Source organism: Notothenia rossii, assembly GCF_949606895.1.
Source record: "Notothenia rossii genome assembly, chromosome: 9".
Taxonomy (NCBI): Eukaryota; Metazoa; Chordata; class Actinopteri; order Perciformes; family Nototheniidae; genus Notothenia; species Notothenia rossii.
In genome coordinates, this window is record NC_136907.1 from 65,195,697 (window position 1) to 65,221,326 (window position 25,630).

At 44.2% G+C, this 25,630-nt stretch overlaps 1 protein-coding gene across 5 annotated transcripts in view; it reads right to left on the reverse strand.

Annotated features, from left to right (window-relative positions):
* LOC307017877 (zinc finger protein 521-like) overlaps nt 1-25,630 on the reverse strand; it is an 88,152-nt gene that overhangs the window by 42,995 nt on the left and 19,527 nt on the right. For 2 of the 5 annotated variants that reach the window (XM_079647769.1, XM_079647768.1), the window contains exons 4-6: nt 3,469-6,974; nt 3,216-3,300; nt 2,819-2,851 (exon numbers count right to left, since the gene is read on the reverse strand). In XM_079647769.1, coding sequence (XP_079503895.1) covers nt 2,819-2,851; nt 3,216-3,300; nt 3,469-6,974 — 3,624 coding nt within the window. The remainder of the gene's footprint in view (nt 1-2,818; nt 2,852-3,215; nt 3,301-3,468; nt 6,975-25,630) is intronic. The other 3 variants (XM_079647770.1, XM_079647772.1, XM_079647771.1) reach the window with 3 other exon arrangements.

Consider the following 25,630-nt stretch of genomic DNA (forward strand, 5'->3'; position numbering starts at 1 on the left):
GCTTCAAAACATGTCACCGCTCTGAAAATCCACACAGGGACATTTGAAACACTGCGATAAATGGGCCAAACGTGCCCCCCATGAGGCTCCAAATGTCATAGTTTACAGTGGGGTCAAAGTGAAGCAATGGGGTGGCATGATGGCATGCTGATAAAACCAAACAGGCTTTTGTGTCAATGAAAGACCTTCAAACATTCTCCTAAAAAAAAAAAATGACAACTTTGTAAAAAGCACTCTGATTATACATATTTGTTCCAGAGCAATAACTACAGATCAAGATGGCAAATTGAACTGTAGGACAGATTTGTTTTCTCACCTCAAAGAAAAATAGAAATAAAAGGTTTGATAGTGACTGCAGCAGCTGAAAGCTGTATAAATCTGTGTGTCTCTAGAGAAAAATCGGACACCCTCAATTCTGTAAGTGAGCCATGCCAAAAAAACTCTAAACTAAAGAGTGGCCAGCTGTCTTCTGGCTTGCTATTAAATTGCTCCTTGGATGGTGGCGATATCATTTTTTTCTCCATAGGAGGATCACACCAGGTCCCCAAACAGAGCGACCAGCTGTACAGCAAATGTGTACTGATCCATCTGGGCCCTAGCAGGCTGCGGCCTCCATCTTAAAACACGTGGGGCCGTTCACAGGCTTGGCTGGGGTTGGTCTTCAACACACCCCTCTGCACCCATGGCCACCTCCTTCCCTTTCATTTACCTCCATTATCATACTAAATGTTGAGTAGCTGGGCACCAGAGCTGCGCTTTATATCTGAAGCAGGACCGCCATCGTTGCAGTGTAATATCCGTGCATCAAAATGTGCTGGCAGTCGTACAGAAGAGGCAGCCACGAGCACTTTGGACCGATGGGAGGAGGTGAGGGTGGAGACTGAGTGCACTTGGTTTAGAGAGACTATTGTATTACAAAGGCAGCTAATATGGACTTGCCTGGGTGAGACAGTCTCAGGTTTTGTTGTTCCATATACTTAGCACTATGCTTATGTCAAGGCACATCACTATATATAGAGTTATCAGTGTGAATTGACACCATGGAGCGGGGCATGGATGAAAACAACACCCCTATGAATCCAGCGTCTGCTCCATTACCTACGCTAATAACGCTGACAGCTGAGCGGAGATGACCCCAGCCCCCTGTTTCCCCTCTCCTGTGCAGATGGCCATTAAAAGGAGAAAGTGTCCCCTTTTCAGTAGAGAAGGTATTTAGAGCTTTTTCAAATTAGTGTTTTTTTTCCTGTGTTTTTGGCCCAAATTGGCTTTGCAGTGATTACAGGCTGGATTGAATGTAACCTCATCCTGCACTACAAGGGGCCTATTCTCCAGAAGATATATAAAACCAAGAGATCAATGTTAGTGGCGTGAACTCATGCATATGTTTTCCCATATACCTCTTGTGTGAAATACATTTCCTTTATTCAATTCCCTTTTTGTTTGTCGGTTTCACAAAATGCAGTCCTTTCCCGACAACACACTACCAAATTGTCATTACAATGAGTTTTCTTATCTCCATAATTTCGAGATCACAAAACCAATGCATGTGACAGAAACCCTTTTGAGGAGTCTGATGAAACCCGTGATCATGTAGAATACAAAGCAACAGCATATCAGAGAAGTGAGACATCAGACAATAACCCAATCACCTATCCTCCTGTTATCTTAAGCTGTCTGAATTCCACTATTATGGGGGAACTGTGTGCTTGTGCGCCTGACAGACATAAAATAACCAGTAGGGGGGTTTGTTTTCTACCCTCCCAGTGTGCTCCGTGCCTGCCTTTGCGAGAGAAAGGACTAATGCTGGCATGGTACTGTATTAGGCACCCCCAGTAGAATAGTGGGTGAGCAGATCGCAAAGATGAATACAAAATACACACCTACACACTCTCAGCTCGTCTCTCTCTTTTGCAAATACACCGAAGCATCAAAATCACAAATCACATGCTTCTGATTGTTTATGCACAAACAGTGGGTCCCTGATAGAATTGCCTACCGGTCCTGATAGAATTGCCCACCGTGTTTAAATTCACCTGCGCCTAGAAGCGTGTCCCAAACAGAGAGGCGGTTTGGTTCCAGATCAATGAGTCTCTCTCCCACTGAAGACAACAGATAATGCAGTGTAATGAAAGAGCCGCCAAACGAGCTGAATAAATGAATGAATAAAGGAACGTGAGACCGGAATTCAGACGCCTACTTACTGCAGGCAAGAAAAACCTGTTTTCCAATTGTCTGTTCTCTACAAATTATTCTGCCTGCATACAAATGAAAACCAAAAGTAAATACGTTTTGAAAATGGCGAGGTTAGTATTACACCAGCAGTCTTTGTTTAGGAATCTTATGAAAGATAACTTGAAATTTGGAAAATAATGTGTGATACACAATGTGATAAAAATCAAATATCCATTTGTTCAGTTGATTTGACGTCGATAGAGCATGAATGTATTCTACCAAATGTTGTTTTCAGATCTCACTCAACTGAACATACTACTTAAGTGAGGAGGAGCAATAAACAAACAAAAATAATGTACAGTTGCAATGTGGAGATTTTTAACAAAATTGTGGAATAATATTTGGATTTTTTAACAGTTCCAATCAAATCTGTTTTGGCATTTTTTTTAATTTAAATAATCTGTATATTTCTACTACTTCAAACTGTCTCCATACAGAGTGGTTTGAAGTGAAGAGATTCTGCTCCACAGGCATGCACACGTACTATAGTATACCATTCACATGCATGGGGAAATGAAGATGGTGGGTTTAAAAATGCACAACACTGGGGATGCAGTTGATGGTCAAAATATTAAAATAATTCCACCTATTTGGTGATGTGATCCAGATACTTGTGAGCCTGAGTGAGACAGGGTCAAATATTTTATTACATATCACATCAGTTCTGAGTATGTGATTCAGCTTTTGAAAAAATATGATCACACTGCCTAAAATGTATTTCAATGAATCAAATACTTGATGTGAAATTTGGTGAATTTTCCTTAATGAAGTATTCCTTCTAACATAATATTGCACACCTAAAAGCTGTGTTGATTAAATGTAAGCTACAATTTAAAAAATACATATTTTCCTAGATATTACACACTGTTTGGATGACTTTGTTCCAGGAGTTAATATCAAAAGTGGCTGATGGGAAAATGTTATGTGGCCTCGTTAGTGTTAGTGTTGCCTGAATGAATACAACAAAAAGAGTTATCTCCTACCCAGCATGTGGTTGGCCACATGGACTTGGATGTCCCATTCACTGTAGAACACCATCTGACATTTGATGCACTGATAGGTCTTCTTCTGAAAAGAAAAACAAGAGGAAACGGATAAATAAAGGGATTTTAGTGAAGAACTACGTTGCACATTAGGTATCAGTTTTGTTCATGCATAGCAATGCAAAATATATTGTGAGGCTCGAGATGTTTTAACTGTTGTATTCATTCAGTATAACAATAGCGAAAACAATACCTCGTCAGTTTGTGAGGGACTGGCTCTTGGCATGGGGGACACCTGGGGGGTCTTGAGCTGTCCGCCGTTGCTGTCCCCAGCCTGGTCCCGATGCACTGTCTGGATATGGTTTTGTAACTCAGCTTCAGACTCAAACTTCACATTACAGCTGGAGCATCTTGTCTTGGCAGCAGATAATGAAGATGTAGAAGAAGCTGAGGATGATGAAGATACCACTTTGCCTTTCGCGTCTCCAGGGCTGAGCCTCTCCCCCTGGATCCATGCAGCATTGGTTGTTGCTGGAGTGGTTGCTCCACCATGTTGCTGCAGTTGCCTTCCTCCGTTCACTGTTGGACTGGAGCTCTTGGAGCCAGCTTGTGTCACGCACGACGCACACAGTCCGTAAGGCAGTCCGTTGATGTCCAGTTTCACCAGGTCCTGTTTGGACCGGAAATCTTTCAGGCAAGAGGCGCACTTGAAAGGTTTTTGGGTATGGTGTAGCTGCTGGTGGTGAGCAATGATATTGTTGCGAGCAATAGTTGGGTAGTTGCCGGACATAGTGCCTGTCTTTTGCATATGGAAAGTACCATGGATTTTGAGCTCCAATGTGGAGGTGACGGTCTGCATGCACACCACACAGCGGAAACCTGTCAGGGAGTTCCTCAGGTCAGGGTGCATCTGGCAATGCTCCAGGAAGTCCTCCTCACTGTGCAGTGGCATCTTACAAATTCGGCAGCTACCTGTGTCCAGACTCTTGCTATGGGTGACCTTGTGCTCAGTCAGCGTGAGCAAGGAAGGGAAGCGCTCCCCACAGATGGGGCACATATAGTGTTTGACAGGCCCAAGGTGGGTCTGCATATGTTCCCTTAGCCCAGGCTCAGAGAAGAAGGTGCGCGAGCAGACATTGCACTTGTGGGTGCCCTTTATCATATCAGCTTTCCTTTTCATCATGGCACTCTCACCAGGGCGTATATTGTGGTCCCTCAACTGGTGGTTAGTGAGGAGTGAATCCATGGTGTAAGATGCTCCACAGATGTCACACGTAAACAAGGGATCTGCAGTGTCCAGCTCTTCCTCACTTCCATCGCGGCTGTTATGGGTATCGACCACAGTTCCTAATGTTGTTCCTGGACCGTGGCTGTTTGTTAGGAGACTATGCAGCTCGACATCTTCTTTAGGCTGGCCATCCCCTACAGTAGAGCCATTAGCACCACAGTTCTGTGCCTTTCCCTCAAACACGCAGTGTTTCTCCCTCAAATGCTTCTCCAAAAGGACGATGGCATGGAAGGCCTTGCTGCAGAAGCGGCAGTTAAATTTCTTGCTGTGGGTAGTGATGTGGCACTGCAGCTCCACCTCTGTGCCAAAGGACTCACCACAGAAAATGCATCGGTGGGAACGGCCCTGGTTTTCAAGATGGCTGTGTTTTACATGTAACTGTAGGTCAGTCTCATGCCTGAAGTCCCAGTTGCAGGAAGTGCAGCGAAATACCTTTTTCTCATTACTGTGCTTAACAGCCAGGTGGAGCTGGGTTGACACCTTCGAGTCAAACACCTCCTGACAGAGGGTGCAACGAAAGAACACAAAGGTATGCATGTCGAGAAGGTGCTTCTGCAAGTCATCCACTGAAGTAAACTGCTTGTCACAGCTCTCACAGATGTAATACGTGGAAGTTATAGTGAAGTGAATTGTCACATGCTTCAACAGGGACTCTTGGTTGGGGAACTCTTTGTTGCACTGTGGGCAGGTGAGTTGGGGCTGCATGCCATCCAGATGAGTTTTTAGGTGAGTCTGGAAAAGGTCTAGACTGGTATACTTGGCTCCACACTGGTTACATATGAACTCACTGGTAGTGCGTGAGACAGAGCTTCCTTGTTTCAGCATGGTATGTTCCACAGATATTGGAGAAGAAGGGCTGAGAGTCCGCAGGGATTTCTTTCCATTGTTGATGTAGTTCAGTGCAAGTGGAATGTTCTTGTGATTCTCCTTGATGTGCTTGTTGAGCTTCAGAACACTGTTGAATATGGGTGAATTGGTGCAGTACGAACAGGAGTACACCTCTACTATAGACTCCTTGGGAGTTAAAGCCATGGGGGAGTCAAAACGCAGGCTTCCCCCGTCACAGTGAGTCTGACGAACATGCTCCTCCAAGGTAGTCTCCGTCAAGAACCCCATGAAGCATTGAGGGCAGAAGAAGGCATTGCTCTCCTTTGCCACAGGACTTGGAAAGCCATGGGAGCAACGGATGTGTTCCTGGAGGGCGTTGAGGTCACTCAATACCTCAGTGCAGAAATTACACTGAAGGAGGGCATCAGGCAAGCTGGCTAACAGGACAGCGTGGTCTTCTGCATTGTGGACCTGCCTAAGATGTTCATTTAGATTGAGTAAAGACGGCAGAACCTCCAAACAAAACTGGCAAGTATGAGCCTGCTCTGGCTTGTCCAGATGCATGGTTCGCAGGTGAATTTGAAGCACAGCCAAACTGGAGAATACTTGCTTGTTGCAGTACATGCAACTGTAGGAGACTTTGGGCTGCTTGGAGGAACGTCCTCCCATGTCTGATGTGTTCTGAGCAGCCCTCTTTCTCCTCCCCCTCGCCTTGGGCACAGGTGGGGCAGTTTCCACCATTGTTGAGCTGTCGACAGAGAGGTTAGAGTCAGGAGTGGTGCTAGAGACAGAGGTGTAGCCCACGGTCAGCAAAGAAGGGCTGTTGCTATGGTTACTAGATTCGGGGAGCTGGTGGATGTCCATGTGAGCGTAGAGGTCCTCTACTGACAGAAAGTGCTCAGGGCAGATAGTACAGGTGTGTCCCTTCCTGTCTCGGCTGTGTGACTGGTCGATGTGAGTCAGAAGGGTGCCCTCATCACTGAAGGGCTCATGGCAGTAAATGCACTGTAGGGTGGCCCCCAGGCCTCCGTCCTCTGATGGAGAGCATTCAGGGTGGCACTCAGCGATGTGCCTCTGGAGCTCCTCTGGGACATCAAAACCCTCCTCACAACGGCTGCATTTGCGAGTTTCTTTCAGCTTCCATTCGTCACCTCTGGAAAGGCTTGCACTGCTTCCATCCTTGCCTCTTTCGTGTACTTGCATGTGGCCGTGGAGAGAGCTGGAGGAAAGGAAGCCTCGGCGGCACACAGGGCACTTGTGGGGTTTGTTAGAGGCGTGAGTTTTCATGTGGATTTTGAGGTGGTCACTGCGGGAAAAGGCAGAGTCACACTCTCCACAGTGGTACTTCTTATCACCGGTGTGAAGCTTCACGTGTCTATCTCGACTGCGCTTGTGCTTAAACAAGCGGCTGCAAAAGGTACAGCTGAAAGGGAGTTTATCCCCGTGGCTCTGTTCGTGGCGCTTGAGGAAGCTTAAGCGGCTGAAGGACTTGTCACAGAACTGGCATGGGTATGGCAGGCCGGGGCCCCCTTCATCTTCGCCAAAATCATAGTCCTCGCAGTGTCCTGGAGAGGTCTGGTCTTTACTGGAGGGAGACGATGCAGGCCAAGAACCAGATGGGTCATCTTCAAGATCAGCACCGTCTGAGAGAAAGGAGAAAAGAGGGTATATGGGGTAGGAAGGGAAAAGATGGAAAGAGAAGGAGAGAGTGAGTTAGAGAGGTGTATACTGTATTAGCAACTCATTGGTCTCACTCTGGTGTAGAAAGGGTGGGCCACTGTGGTGTTATTTGTCATGGTAATTATAAGGTTGTGGTGTATGAATTTAGAATTTGCCACTAAGAACATTTCTTCTTCAGTGGAAACAATACTGTACCTCTCCTTTGGTGTTAGCTAAAAAGTTACACTTATATGCAATTTAAAATATAATTAGAGAAGAGAATAAGTGGAAATGCTTTTACCACAATTAACCTTGTATGTGGCCATGTAATGGCTTAGCCCACTGTGACTTCAAACACAATCTCTTTGACATTTAAAGCCAACACAAGACAATGAGTGTACTTTAGGATGTAAGCCCGGCATGAGGTAAATTAGAACATTTCTATTATTCCTGAAAAAGTACTTGAATATTTTTAAAGAAACAAGAGCCCTTGAAATGACCTTAAGACAAGAAAAAAACAAAATAAGGAAAAGCAGCTCTCAAGAGTGAAAGAAAAGATTAAATACGCAATTTCGACCATAGCTATGCAAAGCCTTTAGGAAGCCTCCCCTGCAAAACAGATGATTTTCATGAAACATGGGCATCTCAGAACATCAGTCAATAGATATCAGATTATAGAATAGGCATTATTATCATATTTGTCTGTGTGGTCTGTGCTAAGCCGTAAGGCAACTGATACAGGATGGATGAATGCGCAGGGATGCAGAGAGGGGCAAGGAGGGGACAAGGAAACGGATAGGGGAAGACAAACGAGAGGCTAAATATCTCATTCAAGGACAAGCAGGTGCAGAAAATGACCAGGGAACACCAGTCAACTGACAATGCGGCCCCCATTTTTTTTAACAATTACTTTAATGTGTCCCTTTTCAAATCGCTTCTTTGCCGACATTCTATTCCCCCGGTTCACTGTGCACATATGAATGGAAAACACTGAGCACCACTTTCCACAAGTTCAAAAGGTTACAGGCCACTTCTTCCCGCTGCCGATTCCAAGTGCTGTGAACTTCCTTACCTAAATAAAACAACGTAATCTCAACCCCCTTCAGAAAAGAAAAAAAACTGGAATGGGAAATGGGGAAAAACAAGAGGAAACGGCAAAGATTTATGAGAGGGACGGAGGAAAAGCACAAGCTCTTTCCAGGATCCAACCTCTGTACTCTCCTTCAGCTGACAATCTAAGTCTCGCTCTCTCTCTCTCCCTTGTTCTGTTGTTTTTGCTGGGAGATCTGCCCTTTGTCAGGATATCATGCCCTCTCTGAGCACTTACCCCCATCAGGGCCTATCTTCAGGAAACAGATGGGGTCGGAGGCCATTCCCTTGCCCCTCCAAACTGCTGAAAGCGGCATATTGAGAGCCCACCTCCACACCGTGGCCCTCCCGGAAACCTCCCACCCCTGGCAAGGCGCCCACTCTGCACACATACATCTCACTCAAGGAGCAAACCTCGCCTGATTTACTTGCTTTATCTCTCAAACACGTCTCAATGTTTTCTCTCTCTCTCTCTCTCTCTCTCCCTCTCTCTCTCTCTCTCTCTCTCTCTCTCTCTCTGGTTTGAGGGAGGATGGGTGACTCAGTGCAATGCCCTCCTCCACAGAGGGGGCGGATCTGCCCTCACTCATGCTGCCTCCCAGGGTATAGGAGAAGAACAGTGCAAGAAGAATGACCCCAGCCAATGCCTTACAGTCAAACATATTGGCTGGGAGACAATAGCATAAAACAAACAAATAAATGGGCCTGTATACAAGGCTAAATTAAATTCCACTGTCTTAAATGAGGATGCCTTTGCCTTGAGACATTACTAAGCTGTCAGTACTACCTCATTGCAAGTTTTTGTTTGTTTACTTGATGTATATTATTTATATAGTGCATAAGCTCTAATAACACAGATGCATAAAGCTGTATCTGTGGGGGACATGTGGACAGTCAGAGACATTGCTTCATGTCAAATAGCAGTAGCAATAGCATAACATGTTTAGATGGACAAACGCTATGTTGATAATATGTTTGTGAGATATTACAGAAGCTGCTGAAGACTAAAATAACACCATAAAATACATTTTTCTAATTAATTAATGAACAGAATAATAATGTATTAAGTCACATGGTTTGTACTACTTAAGGTATCACCATAGAAATCTGACTGGAAGAGTTTTTAAAGTAACATCAGTTGCTGGGGCTTATGTCTTACTGTGACGGCCATTAAAATGTCTGATAGAAAAAGAGGATGAATATTGTAACCGTTTTATAGCATTTGGAGGTGAAGCTGTACTTTTTTCAATACAATTGACCCTCATAACGAGGCTTACTACAGTTCTACTCTATCAGTCACACACTCAGTAATACACACATGAATTCACACACTACTCACTCACTCACTAACAAACATATAGATGTGCAGACATATATGTACACATAGAATTCACAGATAAAGGCGCAATGGCCGAAACAAGTGTGTGAACAACTGTAGATGAAAGAGCAATATTCCTCAGGAGACCTCAGAGAGGAAACAGAGAGTGAGACTTGTTTTTTTCCTTCTTCACCCAGACAAGAAATGCCCAGGTCTCAGCAGCAGCCTGAGTAAATAAAAGAGCGGGCCTTACTTCCCTGTCTCTCGGGCCGGGGGCCTGTGCACGCCAGCACTCTCTGTGCTGCTGCCAAAGGGGATGCTGGGGCCTGAAAAACTACACCCTGCAGCTGAAGGGCTGTCTTTGTTGGTCTGCCAAGGCCTTCCTGAGCATCCTCCAGCCAACAGCCTGTCACGTCCTGGGAGGAAGACCTCCATCTTAAGGCCTGTCCCTCTCGGGGTGTTCTGTCCCTACCCCCTACCCCCCCTACCTCTTTCTCTCCTAAATGTCTTCTATATGGAACAAAACTTCATTTTGGGAGCTCCTATAGAGGGATGGCATTAAATGTGCCAAAGCCATATTTTCTATTTTACATGAAGACTTTTTTTAAGAACATAAAAAAGCACATCCTGTCCAATTTGAGAAAACAAGAAAATGGCAGGATAATTTAAAACAGCTCTACAGAAATTAGTGTTTCTTTTTTTCTTTTACTGTAAAAGTAACCACAGAAATTCTCTCCTTCACACGAAAGTCTCAGTTTCCTCTTAGCCAGTCTGAAGTGCTCTTTGTGCACCACTTCCTCTATGTTCATTTATAGCACCCTTTCCCAGAGTAAATACTCCTGTTCAAATAAGATCCTTAATGCTGGGAACAGGTAGGTTGGCCATTACTGTGCACAGCGGCACAGCTTTCAAAGCAACTAAAGAATGTTTTGTAGTTATATGTTTTTGAGAATTAGCATGATATATGAACATTTTTGATAATAGACATAATATAAGACTTTTTTCCTTTTGGACTTCAATACATAAAAGGTGGATAAAAATGTCTCTAAATTTGAAATACTAAATACAGTTATACAAATCAGAAAAAAGGCTACACATTATTTAAGCACTGATCCTTTACATTTTCGCTGGTTGTGTAACACAAATTAATTCAATAGTTGGGTTGGTGAAACTACATTTTTACTAATAGAATTTAAAGAAACCTGAAATAGACACACAAAATGTATAATTAGTGCTCATGTTAAATTATTTCAGGTTAAAGCTTGGATGTTTGGTTTTACATTTTGTGGAGGAAATTAAATAGTTTTTGAAGGAGAAATGGCCTTTTGCCAATACACCATTTGAAATGTGTAGAGGTTAATCTGTTACTCTTGAATGGAGAAACATCTCTGTCTTGCTATTTTTAAATGTTGTGAACATATTTTAAAAACTTTTCACTGTCAAATTCCTCTTAAAAAATACATCTACATTTCAAATCAACATTTTAATTGCAATAAATTAAGTGCAAAAATATATATTGTTCTTAACATTTGTTAAAGTTCTTGAATACAAATAACAAAGACTGTCCCTAGACTACTCTAGATTATTTGTATTGTGAAGCTATTTGTAACCCATAAAGTACACAAATTACATAAATCAATAGTTTATTTACATAATTACTCATCTACTTTTTTCATCAGAGACTTTGATATTCATGTGCAGCTTCTACCAAAAGCTCACTCTTAAATACAGCATTTGTAAACAGGAATTTGTGATTCCATTGTTTTTATCCAGTAATACACCCTCCTCAAACCTTTCGGGAACCACGGTTTGGGAATAACTCTGCTGGCGCCTGGACCTCCGTATCTGAGGTCCTGGAAGCAGTTCAAGATGGCTTATCACTGCCTAACAGCAACAGAGTAAACCTCTTCTATTTAGGAAGCCAAACTCTTATCCAGGTCCAGGACCTTATCTTATCAGAAAAGTGTTTTTGCTATCACTCATCTGCCACTTCTATAGCAAGCTAGACTTTGTTCAAAAGCCATTCTAGTGAAGCAAAGCATGGCCATGTTTTCAGTCGCCAAACCTTATCTTCCTGTGTGTTGTATCAGAGATCTGTACGTAGTGGTTGTCATAAGAGATGTGTTTGTGTGAGTGTATTTGTGGCACATGGGGGATTGGGGATTCAATGAATAAACAAAAAGCTGACAACTTGTCTGATGTAACACCATGACCCCACTTCATATTCAGAGATGGGATCTTTTTACAGTTACTGGGAAAAGTAGTGAGCCTCTCCCATGAGACAATGCATGTGTCATCTCAACACTTTTCCTGTTCTGATGCCCAAATAGCAACGTGTGTCTGAACAACACAATTTCATGTACGGCCCTGTTTGTGACACAACCACTTAAGATCTAATAGAGAAGGTTGTGAGAGACATTTTTACATTAGCTAAGCCTCCAATCTCCACAACTGAGAGGGAGAGGGGTGGTCGATTTTTTTGGGACTAATTCCAGTCAGACAAACAAATCACTCAGTTGATTCAGGACCGAGAGCTCAGAGGACACAGAGCTGCTGGAAGAGGCCCAGGGCTGGGCTTTACTCGCAGTAGTCCTGCTACATCCATGCTTTAAGACCTCAAATCCAGTCAAAATGAAACACTGATAATTCCCAGTAGCTGTCAACAAAAGTGCCAGGTGGCTAGCCAGGCTTTTTGCATTATGATTAACACACACAATTAGAGGTATTTAAAGAGCTGCGATTCTCCGAAGAAGTAGTGTCTATGCGTGCACGTGTGTGCATTCAGCCCGTTTTTATTTTTTCTTGGCAAACACAATATGTTTTTACACATCACTGGGAAATGTCAGCTCACTCCCCTCTTGCTACAGATCAATCAAATACACTATACTACAGGATGAGAAAGAGGGGTTGTGTGAGACGACTGTGAGGAGCAGCAAACAACTATGCTATCTTTTACCGAACAAGGTAGAAAAACAGTAGATGAAATAAGAATTCACTTCCTGGGGTTTCATCAGTGCCCTAGCAGCGAGTTAGTCTCGCCTAACATCATGTACACAACACATCTCCACACACACACAAATGCACACAACTGAAGTCTATGGGGATTTTTTTCACACAGGGCCTGACACAAAGAGCTGGAACATCAAGCACTGTCCTGACTCTGTGGTCTGGGTGTCCATTATTCTGGCTCTCATGGCTCTGTCTCTCAACCATGGGGAAGCAGCAAACTGTCAACTACTTTGTCCACATTACCCACGTCCCCCAGCTCAGACAGGAGCACTTGGTCACTGTCCCAGAAATCACAGTGCCCCAGTGGCTTCGCAGGAAAGTTAGACAAATGGAAGGCCAGAGGAGGAAAAGTAGGGCGGCCAGTCATCCTTTACTACGCTTTTTCCTTCCATGATAGTGAGACACAATGAAAAGTGGAATTCCATTACTTATCCTGGGGAAGTGTCCCTGCTATGCTGATGTCTTTTCACTAACATCGGAAAACTGAAATCAATACTTGATGATGACGATCGATAGTAATGTTTCTTGAGATAATGCCAGGCCTCTGAAATGACCCGGGGATGTTTGTGCTTTAAGCAGGATCCGCCTCAGATTTTCCTGTGAAAATCTGCATCATGTATCAATCCATAACCGCAGTGATTGAACTTGAAAGCATGCCAAGGATGACTTACTGCCATGTCATATCCTCCATAACAACTGCATACAATTACATGGAGGTCACTAAGGTCAGAAACACTTAAACACTGCCAGAAGACAGATGACCAGGGCTTTAAAAATGCTGTTATTATTATACAATGTTTTACTGTTCGATAAATATTATCAACATTTCACTTGGACAAAGGCCTAACATTAAAATGGTAATTTATACAACTGGTTTAAAGGTTGTCTTTTGTGTATTTACTTTTTTTTTGTTAAACGAAAAAGATTAAATGAGGGCAGGGCAAAGCCACAGAGAAAGGGTTAACAAGAAATTAAATTATCAAGAGTGCCTTGTTTTGTTTTTTTAAATACAAAAACAAATTATTCATGAAAGTTGATATGAGTTTCGTAATTCGTTACTTAGAAAAGCAGTGGGTTGGATCGAAGGCTATTGCTAATATCTTATTGTTTCAGTTGGACAGTGTTTTTACATTACAAATAAAAAAATATTTTTCCATGCTGACTATTACTGTGGCAAAACTAAATTTTAGTAAAGGGGAATGAATTAAACAGTCAGTATGTTATTGAGCATTTCTTCATAGGATTCAAACTGGCAGCCGTATCGAGCTTTGGCGATGAGTGATAAGACCTTAAGGTGCTGTGATGCAACATAGTCAGAGGATGTGTTTAGGATGTAGGTGGAGCATTTTGTGTGTGGGAGAGCGATGGTGGATATGGTGTCATCTCCTGTAGAACTGAGCTGCAGGTGGTGTGAAGAGGAAGGACAGTTGACCACTTCAGGTAAGCTACAGCACGAACAGGAAGAAGGCTGTTCCCCAGGTCTTGGCTGGACCAGCAGCCACAGTGAGCCTCCCAGGGGGAGAAAGGAGGACGACAATCTGTCCCCCAGCATGCCCCTTTACCGCCTGCCTCACTGCACTGGCTCTAAGGGAGAGCTGGGCCAGGCGGGACCGGGCTGGGCAGGGCTTCAATCAGCAGGGGAGCGTGTGTGTGTGTGTGTGTGACACGTACGTGTGTGTGTGTGTGTGTGTGTGTGTGTGTGTGTGTGTGTGTGTGTGTGTGTGTGTGTGTGTGTACTCCCTCAACACTGCGGCAGACCACGCGCAGGACCTAGTGGACAGTCAGTAGCCGGTCAGTCAGTCGGCCACAGTGAGAGATGCTGCAGCACAGTGCTGTTATATGCCATGACTCTATTAATGTTTCCCTACTGCGCAGGAGTTTACTTGGATGCTATTTTATTTTTCCCCACTCTTAGTTACTCACAGAAATTTGATTTATGTGATGATCTTGGAGAAGAAAAAAATGTTGTGCGTAAATAAATATGCTGAGTTACTGTATGTTTGCTTCATTAAAATAGGGTTTGGTCTGCAACTTTCAAGAGGCGCTATCCATTACTTAAAACCACACACAGCGCACACTGAATTCAGAAAATAGGATCTTATTCTATTTCATCAAACTACCTCACAGTGACCCACAAAACGTAAGCTAGACTTCAACTCACAATTATTTCTCTGTTTGAGGATAACTTCAGACACTTGGATCTACATTTCAGTACACTGGGAATATTTTGAAAAGGGTAGGTTGTCTGCCAAATGCCCTTAAAACATTTCTTACATCAACACCTCTTTTTCTACAGAGGACAGCAACACTCCCATGCATATGGACAGACAAGATGCATGTGTTAGCTTTAGCATTAGCATTTATCAGAAAAGCATGACCCTGCCTCTTGACCCATGCCCTTCGTTTAATACACTGTGGCTCTATTTGATATCTCTTCAACGCCATCCCAGCTTGTCAGTGGTAAAACAACTGGAGACAGGCCGGGAGGGAGAAGAAAACATGCGTCTTGGAGGGGAGAGCAGGAGGGGAAGAAAAACAAGCACCAACTCAAGCAAGACGATGTATTTTCATGCATCCCTGTCTTAAATGTCAAGATTTCTTAACCCTCAGTGACTGCAGCGCTGACACCTCTCCAAGGTTCAACAGAAACCGCATTCATTAATAATTAGCTTAGCAGTGAGAAGAGGGAGTGACACTGAGAATGAAAGAGGCAGTGAAACGGCAAAAATGTAAACTTCTGTCCTTTCCCGAGAGAATCAAATTTCACTACAAGTTTTTTCATTCTTCTTCATTTCTTGTTTTCCTGGTGTGTTGGCCAGAATCCCGCAGGCGGCCCATGAACGAGCGATGCAGACGTCGCATCAGCCTCGCTACTCCCTCCTCTCCTTAATCATGGCTCTAATACCCTCCAGATGAATAAACATCTTCATCCCCTCTCTGTTAAAGCCAGAAGGCTCCTCCACTCTCGAATCCAAGAAAGAAAGAGAGAAAGATAGAGATTTGAAGAAGGAGAGTAGGAAAAGGATGACAGATGGAAGGGTGGATCAATGTTGAAATGCACCAACAGCAAAGTAACAAAGCCACGGCAAGATTTTCTGGTTCTTCCCATAATTCGTCTGATCTATTTCCCCCTTGACACAATTATCACAGTCCTCCTAATTATTTTTTCTTCTTTAACAGATTTCTAATGGCAGGCTGTGTTTTTTATGATCATGTTGGTAAAGTGGAGGTTTTGCGAGCTGTTGTGCAACCTTGTCGCCTCAGACTGTGTCCACAGACTGCACAGGAAGGGGGAAGGGGGCGGAGAGGCAGGAGGCGGGGGGTTGTCTCTGGAGAATGGGCCAGGCCCCAGACCAGCATTTCCCTGGCCCAGTAACTGTGCCAGAATACTCATGACATGTGTGTACAGTATGTGAGCGCAAATGGCAGACAGATTTAGGGGTTTGCTTTGTTTCCCTTTCTATTGTTTTTCTGCCGGTATCCAGGCAGCTCATCATCATATCTTAACACCACACACACACACACACACACACACACACACACACACACACACACACACACACACACACACACACACACACACACACACACACACACACACACACACACACACACACACACACACACACACACACACACACACACACACACACACACACACACACACACACACACACACACACACACACACACACACACACACACACACACACACACACACACACACACACACACACACACACACACACACACACACACTGCCCTCACCCTCATCTTCATTTGCAGAACAAGGTTGGAATATGAGGCCTGAACACAACCAGACAAATGACTACAGGGCATTTTACTTATTCATTCATCACTTCACATTGATTTATTCCTGTTTATCTATTTATCGGATGGAAAAAAAACTTTCCACTGGATTGTTTTGCTTAAAGTTTGCATGCACACGTACTTAGTGGAAAACTTTCAGGGTCACTGTAAAATCCCTATGAGACATTATTAAGGTTCATCCTCTCCTTGAATACCCTCCTCTCACTCCAACACCTCAATGGATACTTCTCCTCTCCCTATTTGCATTGGACCAACACTTCTTGGCTTAGTAATCATTTACTTAGTTACACACCACCACCTGGGAGGCTATTTATGTCTCTCTCAGGAGAGGAACTCGGTATGACTGCCAACCGACACCCCCGTATGAATTATCATCCATTCAATGGTAAACTTCAGAAAAGAATCTCAGGTGCTCAATATGACTGGATTCATTCAAGATTGAACGAATACATCAACAATAAGAATTGAGTCACGTGGTATAAAACACAAAGACTACATTGCATTAGATGTTTATTTGTTTTTGTAGCTAATGTGACCGTTCATTTAGGTTTATGCGATTCTCCTGCAGTAATAACACATTTTCCTTCTTATACGTGATAATCTCTGACGTCTATCTTTATGTGCAGCTCACTGTGCTGAACCCATTTCAAGGATCATCATTCCAGAGAGTGAATGTAATAGTTCCCCCAATATCAGTTATCACTGACAGCAACATCCATATCAGCTAATTACTTTTCATTGGGCTTGTAGACGAGAGGACATCAGCCTTTATCAGTATATGAAAGGAGAAGACATTACTATTATGCTATTACTGTGAAAGAACTGGTGTAGCTGTATATCTATATAGAAACGGCATACAATAAGGTGGTAATAAAATCTGCATCACTCCTCTAGGCGGCTATCTTTCTTGGCTACATTAAATATCAAGAGAATATAGGTGACCTTTAATTACATTTGGCATGCAAATAAGTCGACGACTCAGGAAAGAGAGAAATACATGTTCTAAGATAAGCCACATAGCACATAACACATAGCGCATACTGTAACTCGCCTAGAATCAGGATCCATGCTGCTCTTTTTTGTCTTCAACCAGCATACTTCCAGAGTAAACAGATGAAGCCAATAGGTCGAAGCCGTGCTTTCTCCCTCCCTTAATTTGTATTTTCCTTAGCGTTCTTGGGTTAGTGAGGTGACTGTCATCTCTGCAGCTGTTCATTGTCTGAGGGAGGAGTTGAAGTTGGGGAATATAATCCCACGCACTATGCATACAGCAGGGAGGAAATATGGGCACTGAGGTGGTGCATAACCCCCTGGGTAATTTGTAAAACATGAGCCATGGCACCCGAGCGCCATGCTGATGCTTGGGTCAGGTGACTCAGTCACAGGTGCATCATGGGAGGATCTCTGGTGAGGAGGCACACCTCCCACAACACTGCACTTTGGGCAACATAATGTTTTCTAAACATGGCTCTCTCTAGGAAGTTGCCTCTGTCTTTATTTTTAGTAATGTGAAAAACATTGAAATGTAGCAGAGGAGGTAGCTGGATTGTTCTTTTTTGTAGCTGGATGATCAAGTTGAATCTACGACTGAAGCTGAGATCGCACACATTTAGAAACACAATAGCACAACACACCGCAAATGGATGTGCCCACACATGTCACTTTAATAAGAAGTCTTGATTAGGATTCGGCAGACACAACATCCCGCATGCACGGTCTCTGCTTTGCTAGGCCTCAGATAACCTTTATCCTATAGGGTTTAATTAATGTCAGCCAGTCTGCTCTGCCTTTCAGAAGGAAACGACTTATTTTTCTGCCCTCATGAAGCTCAAATCCCTCTGTTTCACTGGTGAGGCCGGCTGTCTTGTTTATCCCAACTACAGGTACTGCTCCCTATTAAGGCCAGCACTTGTTAAGGGGAAAAGGTTGAATTATTTACCAACAGTAGAGGGGGAGGAAGTGAGAGGGAAAAAGAAACGGAGGGAGAGGCCTTTCATACATGGGATTTTTATGTTATTTTTCTATGTTATGAAGAAGGCAAGTTTAATGATCCATGGATATAAGATAGAGGTGCTGATTAATAAGGAAAGTGGCCTCCTGGCATACAATAATGAGGAAATAAGGCCATACAGGGATGATTAAACTACCGTGAAAACATACATTTAATTTATTTTATGAAAAACACCCTTTACACTGCCAGAAGTCAGAGTTTTATACATTTGGTTATGTGTAAATAGATGAATGTGTTTTGTTTAATAGATACCAAGGGTGTGTGTGCACACTCTTCACCCAGGGCAAACTGTCTGCATTCTATCTGCATCTCAGCTTCTCTGCACAATACAACAAAACATACAGAAAACAAAAGGGAGCACAGAGGGGAAAACGAAGAAACAGACCAAACAATAAACTCAACCACCAGAGACAGAGTTTGACTCTGTGTGTGTGTGTGTGTGTGTGTGTGTGTGTGTGTGTGTGTGTGTGTGTGTGTGTGTGTGTGTGTGTGTGTGTGTGTGTGTGTGTGTGTGTGTGTGTGTGTGTGTGTGTGTGTGTGTGTGTGTGTGTGTGTGTGTGTGTGTGTGTGTGTGTTTGTGTGTGTGTGTGTGTGGAAGAGGGAGACAGAAAGGGAGAGGAGGACGAGGGAGATGAAGACAAATGTAGAAAGGGAGAGAGACAGAGGGCGGCAGAGAAAACGAAAGACAGAGGGAGAAATCAAATTTGCAAGAACATAACAAAAAGCTGTATCTCCGACAAAAGAGAACACACAAGGGTATTTGTCTAGCTGTCTGCACCAGCAGGATCCTCTGAAAGTTTATTAAACTAGAACCCTTCAAGAGAAGGCAGAGAGTAGTAAACTATACTACTGGGGAGGAAAAGAGAGGGAGAGGGAATGGGAGCTGGGGGGGGGGGGGGGTTGAAAGGGAAAAAAGCTTGCTTTTCAGCCTCTGTCTCAGAAATTCTTTTATTTCAGCCATGCATTAAGTAACCTCCCCACTGAGTTCTGCTCCCCTTCCTGGTGTGGATAAAGCCGTCCCTCGGGGGAGCCGCTGGTAATTTCCAGCTTCGCCAGAAACTCAGGTATTAGAAAAGACCGCTTGGGGACCTGCCACAATATACCTTCACAATTTCATACGCTCTGAAAAAGAGGCAGCCCCTCCTTCCCAGCCCACCCCCACCCTCCCAGTAAACCCCCTCGAGGGTCCCCAGTTCAAATTTCTGAAGTGCAGACAACGGGTGTATGTGTGGGGGAGGGGAGGGTGGTGGTGGGGGGCCCGTGGGACTGAGCACCAGCAATAGAAAATCCACTGCATAGAGGAGAAAAAAGCATTTCCTCTCTGGTCTGGCAGGAGTGCCTTTTTTCCCCTGGCTCCCACCAGAGGCTTTTTACAAAACATGTGTTGCTGACATGTTGACAGATTGCTCAGTGAAGTGTTAGGCGCATGCACACGGCTGGCCATTTAGGGGGACATGGCTTCCTACCCAACATCCTTTACCTGAGGCACCATGTTTTATACATCATCCCCCAAAGAAAAAAAGGAAACAATAAAAGGTAAGGGAGTTGCTTCCTTTGTGAGGAAAGCAGAATATCAGAGAGCGGAGAGAGACTGCGTATAATGCTGCCTTAGCTGAACTGCGGTGATGGGGAGGAGCAACGGAAGTGAGAATAAGGGAGGGAAATGGTTTCAGGCAGGAAAGGAGATAACGCGGAGAGGTGGGAAAAAAGAGCTCGAGGATGCATGGTTTGCTTATGTACAGCAGGTGAGCCTGTCAAACCAATAAGAAGCCCAAAACACCTCCTCTTTGTCCTCCTGTATGAAGCCACCAATAGCAGGCAGGACTGTGGAATCTGATCAAAGGCCAGCTTCCAGATCCAACTTTTGCTCCTATCAGGGTATCGACAGCACACGTCTTAATCGCCCTGCGGCTCCAAAAGTGCTGCCGTGGCAACAGGATGGAAATGGGGATCATAATGTATTCATGGTGCCGGCGACCTGGGGGCTGCGGAGCGCGCTCTCTGGGGACCGCACTTTACCCAGAGCCAGACGTGTCTGGGCAAAATCACTCCACACAAGACAGCAGTAGAATACTGAGGAGCCACGACAGGATGGAGGGAGGGAGGGATAGAAAGAAAGAAAAAGGAGAGGCAACGGAGACAGCCACGGATAGAAATGGGAGATGATAATCGAAAAAAAAGACAAAGAAGGGTAAGGACATTAGAGGTAAACAATATAGGTTGAATGAATCCTAGTTTGAAGAAAAGAAAAGAGGAAAGGTTGCATCACTCCAGTTCTGAACTGAAACTTCAAACACAAAAGATCTGAGGCTTTCGGAGGAAAAAACAGGATGTGATTGGTGGAAATGGGCTTGCTGGGATGAGTGGCTCTACCTTGAGAAGCCTGATGCTGCTTGACCAGGTGGGTGGTTGGCTGGGAAATAAATTGCAGAGGAAATTGGTCTAGATTATCAGGGCCACAAAGAGACATGGCCCTTTGGCCACGGGCAAGGATGGATAAATGCCTGAATGAGAAAATGAACAGAGGGATAGAGAGGGGGAAGATTGATGGTTGAGCAGATGGATGGTTAGTTGGATTGAGAGTCCAGTTACCCACAACAACCCACCAATCCTATCTGCTCCTGAAAAATAAATGCTTACATTGAAGATTCATATGGCTTTTTTTCTTGGCTGAATGTAATGTGGCCTCTGACCCTTTCCATCCTAATGATCTCCCCTCCTCCTCAAAAACACATTCTCAAACTCATGCACACCCACAAAAAAGGCTCACATGCACAAACAAACAAAAAGCTATAGCCTGACCTGCTTTTCCTCAACAGGAGGGCAGCTACAACAGGCACCATGCCAGGTAAACATCCTCAAGCCTTGTGCACTCACTGCAGAGGGTAAAGCTCAATGCTGGAAACACTCTCTAAAATACAAGCAATAGTCAATTATGTTTAGGACTGCGCAGACATTCTTAGAATATATATTCCTCTAACATGGCCCTCCTGCTGTATTTAGAAATACAGAATAAAAAATAAATAAATGTTACTGCATTTATATCAAGGTTTATTCCGTAAAGGAAGTCATAACACCCCCCCCTAGAGGTGATGATTCAAATGCATTAAGTCTCCCAAAATGAGAGGATTCACCTGCGGACTGCGGCGCATCCTACTGCACTAACTATCCTCCACACGTAGTACACCCTCAGGCATTCAACCTAGGGCCAAAGACAGCTCTCCTGTCTGTCTCTCCTCCTTCCCTTTAGCTGACAGATTCTTCGACTGCTAAGCTCCAACACGGACTTCTGTGTTTGAGATGACTGTGCAGAACAATCAAGGGAGAGACAGAAAGAAAGAAAGCAAGAGAAGGAATGATGAACAGGGGTGAGCGATGGATCGCGGGCGAAGAAGAGGTAGAGAGAAACAAGGACATCAACAACTTGTTCTCACAGAGAGATGACCCCTGGCCATCCCGAGGCATCTGGTTTATCTAGCTGTCTGAGTAAGCCACGCACACACCTAATGACTCCAGCCTGGACCATGTCCCATAGGTTTTTTTATCCCGGATTACGGATGGGGAATGACAATGGGCTGGTAAACTACTGTGCCTCACGTCTAGGAGCTCATATCCGACAAGGAGTTGTCCATGATGAAAAGACAGGAGTGAGTTGAGAACAAGGTTCAAAGTTACTGAGAAGTTATGGAGTTAGCTTCTGAATAATATTTATGTAAGATTCATGTATCCTTAGGTTTAGGACACCTATATTTTTGTAATGGTGCAGTACTGCTGATTTGTATGCATCATAAACGCGGGTAGTATATCTCAAACTGAAGCTCAAATATACCCATAACTCTGAGTTGCGCATTATGTAGGGGGCCAATATGGAGATGTAGTTTGGACTCTAGCCTCCATCTTTTTTTTCTCTCATGATGCATGGCATTGCTGAACAGTCCTCAATCTACTTATGTGGTGGAGATTAGTAATCATCTAGGGTCTTCATATTGATGGCCAGGCTCAGCTTGTTTGCATATTTACTGGCCTTAGAGCCCAGTCGCCTGAGGTGAGAAGCAAATTACATTTCTGCTTACCCCTACGCTCACAACTCTCTAACACTCTTTCGATCCGTCGTTTTCACCTCCTTTTTTTTTTTTTTAACCCAACCTCGTTTCTCTTAACATGCTGATCAGTCATCTTGCGGTAAGCATCCTTGCCTGCCCTGGTTGCATCCGTATAGCGGTCTCATTTGGCTAACATCATCACAGCGTAATCTTGTTGGAGAGAGCAATCAGTTTACTTTGGAATTAGGTATTCCGTTGGCGGGCCCGGAGAGAGGGAAGGCTCATAGGGTTTAAAGGATGCAAACGAAAGCATGCTCTCCAGAATACAGTCCCGAGCCTGATTTGGTGATAACAACCCACACAGGCTCCATGTGAGAGTAATGAATGGCCAATGGGAGGCCTGAATAATAATGCAATTGGATTAAAATCCAATCACACGATGGTTTTGTATGTTGACTTTGTTTGTGGGGTATGTTTTACAAACCAAGTTCATGATGAGAAAGATGCATCATGCTTTGACTGGGGGCACATAATCTCCTAATATACACATTACTACTCTTTTTGCTATGGCCCAATATCTCTTGGCTGTCAGTCCAGCAGTTTGTTGATCTGATTTTGGTGCACATGCATTGCATATAGAATAAGCCGGATAGCATGATGAAGTGATTGTAACAGTTGCATGTTCTTTGTGGTTTTAAAATCAGTAGCTTATTTAGAAAATGGTTACCACAGGTGGCATGTTACTATTTAAGGCCCTCAGGGATTTTAATCTCTCGTTTATCGCGGAGACACGTACCAAGCTGGCATGCTCGCAGCCTTTCACAGAATCCAAGCCACTCGTTGGGAGGCCATCTCTTAGGAGAGGCTCTCTGATCAAATCGATTGACTCCTCCAGGATGATCGATCAGCCTGGCAGGTTGGAGGTGGAATAGATTAGATGACCTTTACATTCTCAGTGGTGTGGACCCCCCACTGTCCACTGCTCTTAACATTAAGAGGAAATCTCAGTTTTACCTGACAGCACGGCTTTACGGTCAAACCATTACGTTCTGTACCGACACACAATGTTCCCTCTGCCAAAGCATAGTCCAGCTGGTGGCCTTGGAGACCTTAAACGACACCCATCCTGCCCATAAAACTAAATTTATGAACCCACCTTCGAGTCCGAAAATGGCAATTAGCACTAAAGAACAAGTGTGTTACTTCACATGATATTTGAGAATCCCTGTCCGTGTGGGTGGTTCGACTCCCTGTATCCTGAAGTATAGGAGCGGCTGTTCCACAGAACCCTATAGTAGCCCCCACCCGAACACTACCCCCTGGCCAACAAAAACAACCCCTGGGAGGGGTAGAGGAAAGGGGCGCGTAATGTTGAGTCAGTGATAGTGTAGCCCCAAAGTTTCTTAACCACAGTGGCTAGCAGGATGCCGTCACAGCTGGCTCCGCTCCTTCCTGTGGGCCCGCTCCATGGAGCTCAGCCTTCTGGGAGACATAAACCTGTCGGACTGGTCACTCTTTCCACCGCCCTCCATCTCCCTCCTTCCTTTCCTCCCATTACAGGCAAGTTGGGCAAAAGCCATCGAAGGAAAAAATCCTTTGGGGATCAATGTGCAGAACATTTCCACACAGACATAAAGTAAATCCTATGACCTTTTCATTAGGGAGTATTGACATGATTCAAAGGCCCTTAGGTATGTCTTCAAGGTGTCTTTGAATGAGGTACATCTTGATTGGTGAACTTTTCTTTGTCTCATAGCCATGTTACATCCTGTAGGGGCCTGGTCTGAATTATCCTAGGGAATCATTCCATTGAAAAGCTCTTTGGCATTTGATATGCTAATACCGAGTGTTAATTACAAAGCAAGTGTTTTTTCGTGTTAAGCATTTCATGCAATTGTTTATCAAATCAATCCAGTGCAAGTGAATGCTCATTTGCAACATAACACACCAGACAGGTGTTAAGGTGCTGTGTGATCAAAGAAGTTGGATTACTGCAAACAAAAGAGAGAAAAAAACCTTATGAGTATTCATATATTATATTACTTAAAGAAAAGTTCCAAATGAACCAACCCAAACACACCTGACTGAGTCCAGAATGTCCATAAAGTTTTTCAAATAGATTTTTGCCTTTTCTTTGTGCCTAGTTATGTTTCTCTGTATTTGCTTCATCATTATTCTGGTGAGCAGTCCCACGTTTGAAAAAGAAAAAAGAAAATCATTTGAATTCTGGGGACCCAGAGGAGAGTGAGCAAAACCCAGAGGTAAGATCCAAGCTCGCTCTCCGTGCCCTTCTGTTAGCTGCCTACCTGGTAAACATCTCCACGAGCTCCTTGCTTTCAAAACACGTCAACCGGTGCCCTATGTACTTTAGACTGGCCGGCCAAGCAGGAATTGAGACTTTATTTGTTTTTTTTACTTTTCCCTGTCTCTCTTCCGAACCACCGCACATAACCTGTCTGGCATTAATGATGTTGTTAATAAAATGCGGCAGGTCTGTGGGTGGATTTGCCTGGCAGGCCTGGTGCCTGTCCTTCTCAGAGATAAGCCCTGCTGGCCTTATCTACCTCCCACAGCCCCACCCAGCAGTGCCGTGCACTGGACACACAACCAGTCAACTCATCACTGGCTAATTACCACCTCTGACTGCCTTACAAAGCAGGCCTGGGCTCACATCGCTGCTGCGGCTGCTAAGATTGGCTCTCTCCTACCTTGACTGTGTCTCTCTCCACTTCTTTGTCTTTTACCCTTCCCCCTTTCTATCTCTCCTCTTCCTATGTCTCTATATATTTCACTTGTCTCTCTTGGCTAGTTTTGTCCTCTTATACTCTATTCTATTTCCTCAGCCAACAGGCTATTCAAATATAAGTGCTGAGTTTTATGGCATAGTATTTTTCAACTGTCACTGAAAAAGAAAAATGCAACAGCTACATTGTGGGTTGTCAGGTAAATCCTGTGTCTACCTTCCAGTGTATGCCCTTCTCTTTGCAAAGGACTAATGGCATGTATGATACAGTTTCTAAGCAAGGGCTTACGCCATATGTGAGCTGCAGTCGGTTCAGTCTCATAGCTTGAGCAGGGCAGCCGAAGTCACTTGTGTTACAGAGGGAGGGAGCGGTTTCTTTTATTCAATTGTTTTCCACTTCCACGAGCGTGTGCCAAGGGGGAGGAAAGCGCCGGCTTAACACGCTCTGCAATTCAACACGGCCAGACGCAGTCCTATTAAGATTTAATGTGCCATTCTTCTGCTTGTGCCGCTGAAAAAGACTTGCAGGCTGAGGAAGAGAGTGAACAAAGAGCAGGCAGAGCCAGGGCCAGGGAGAGATGAAGAGAGTAAGAGAT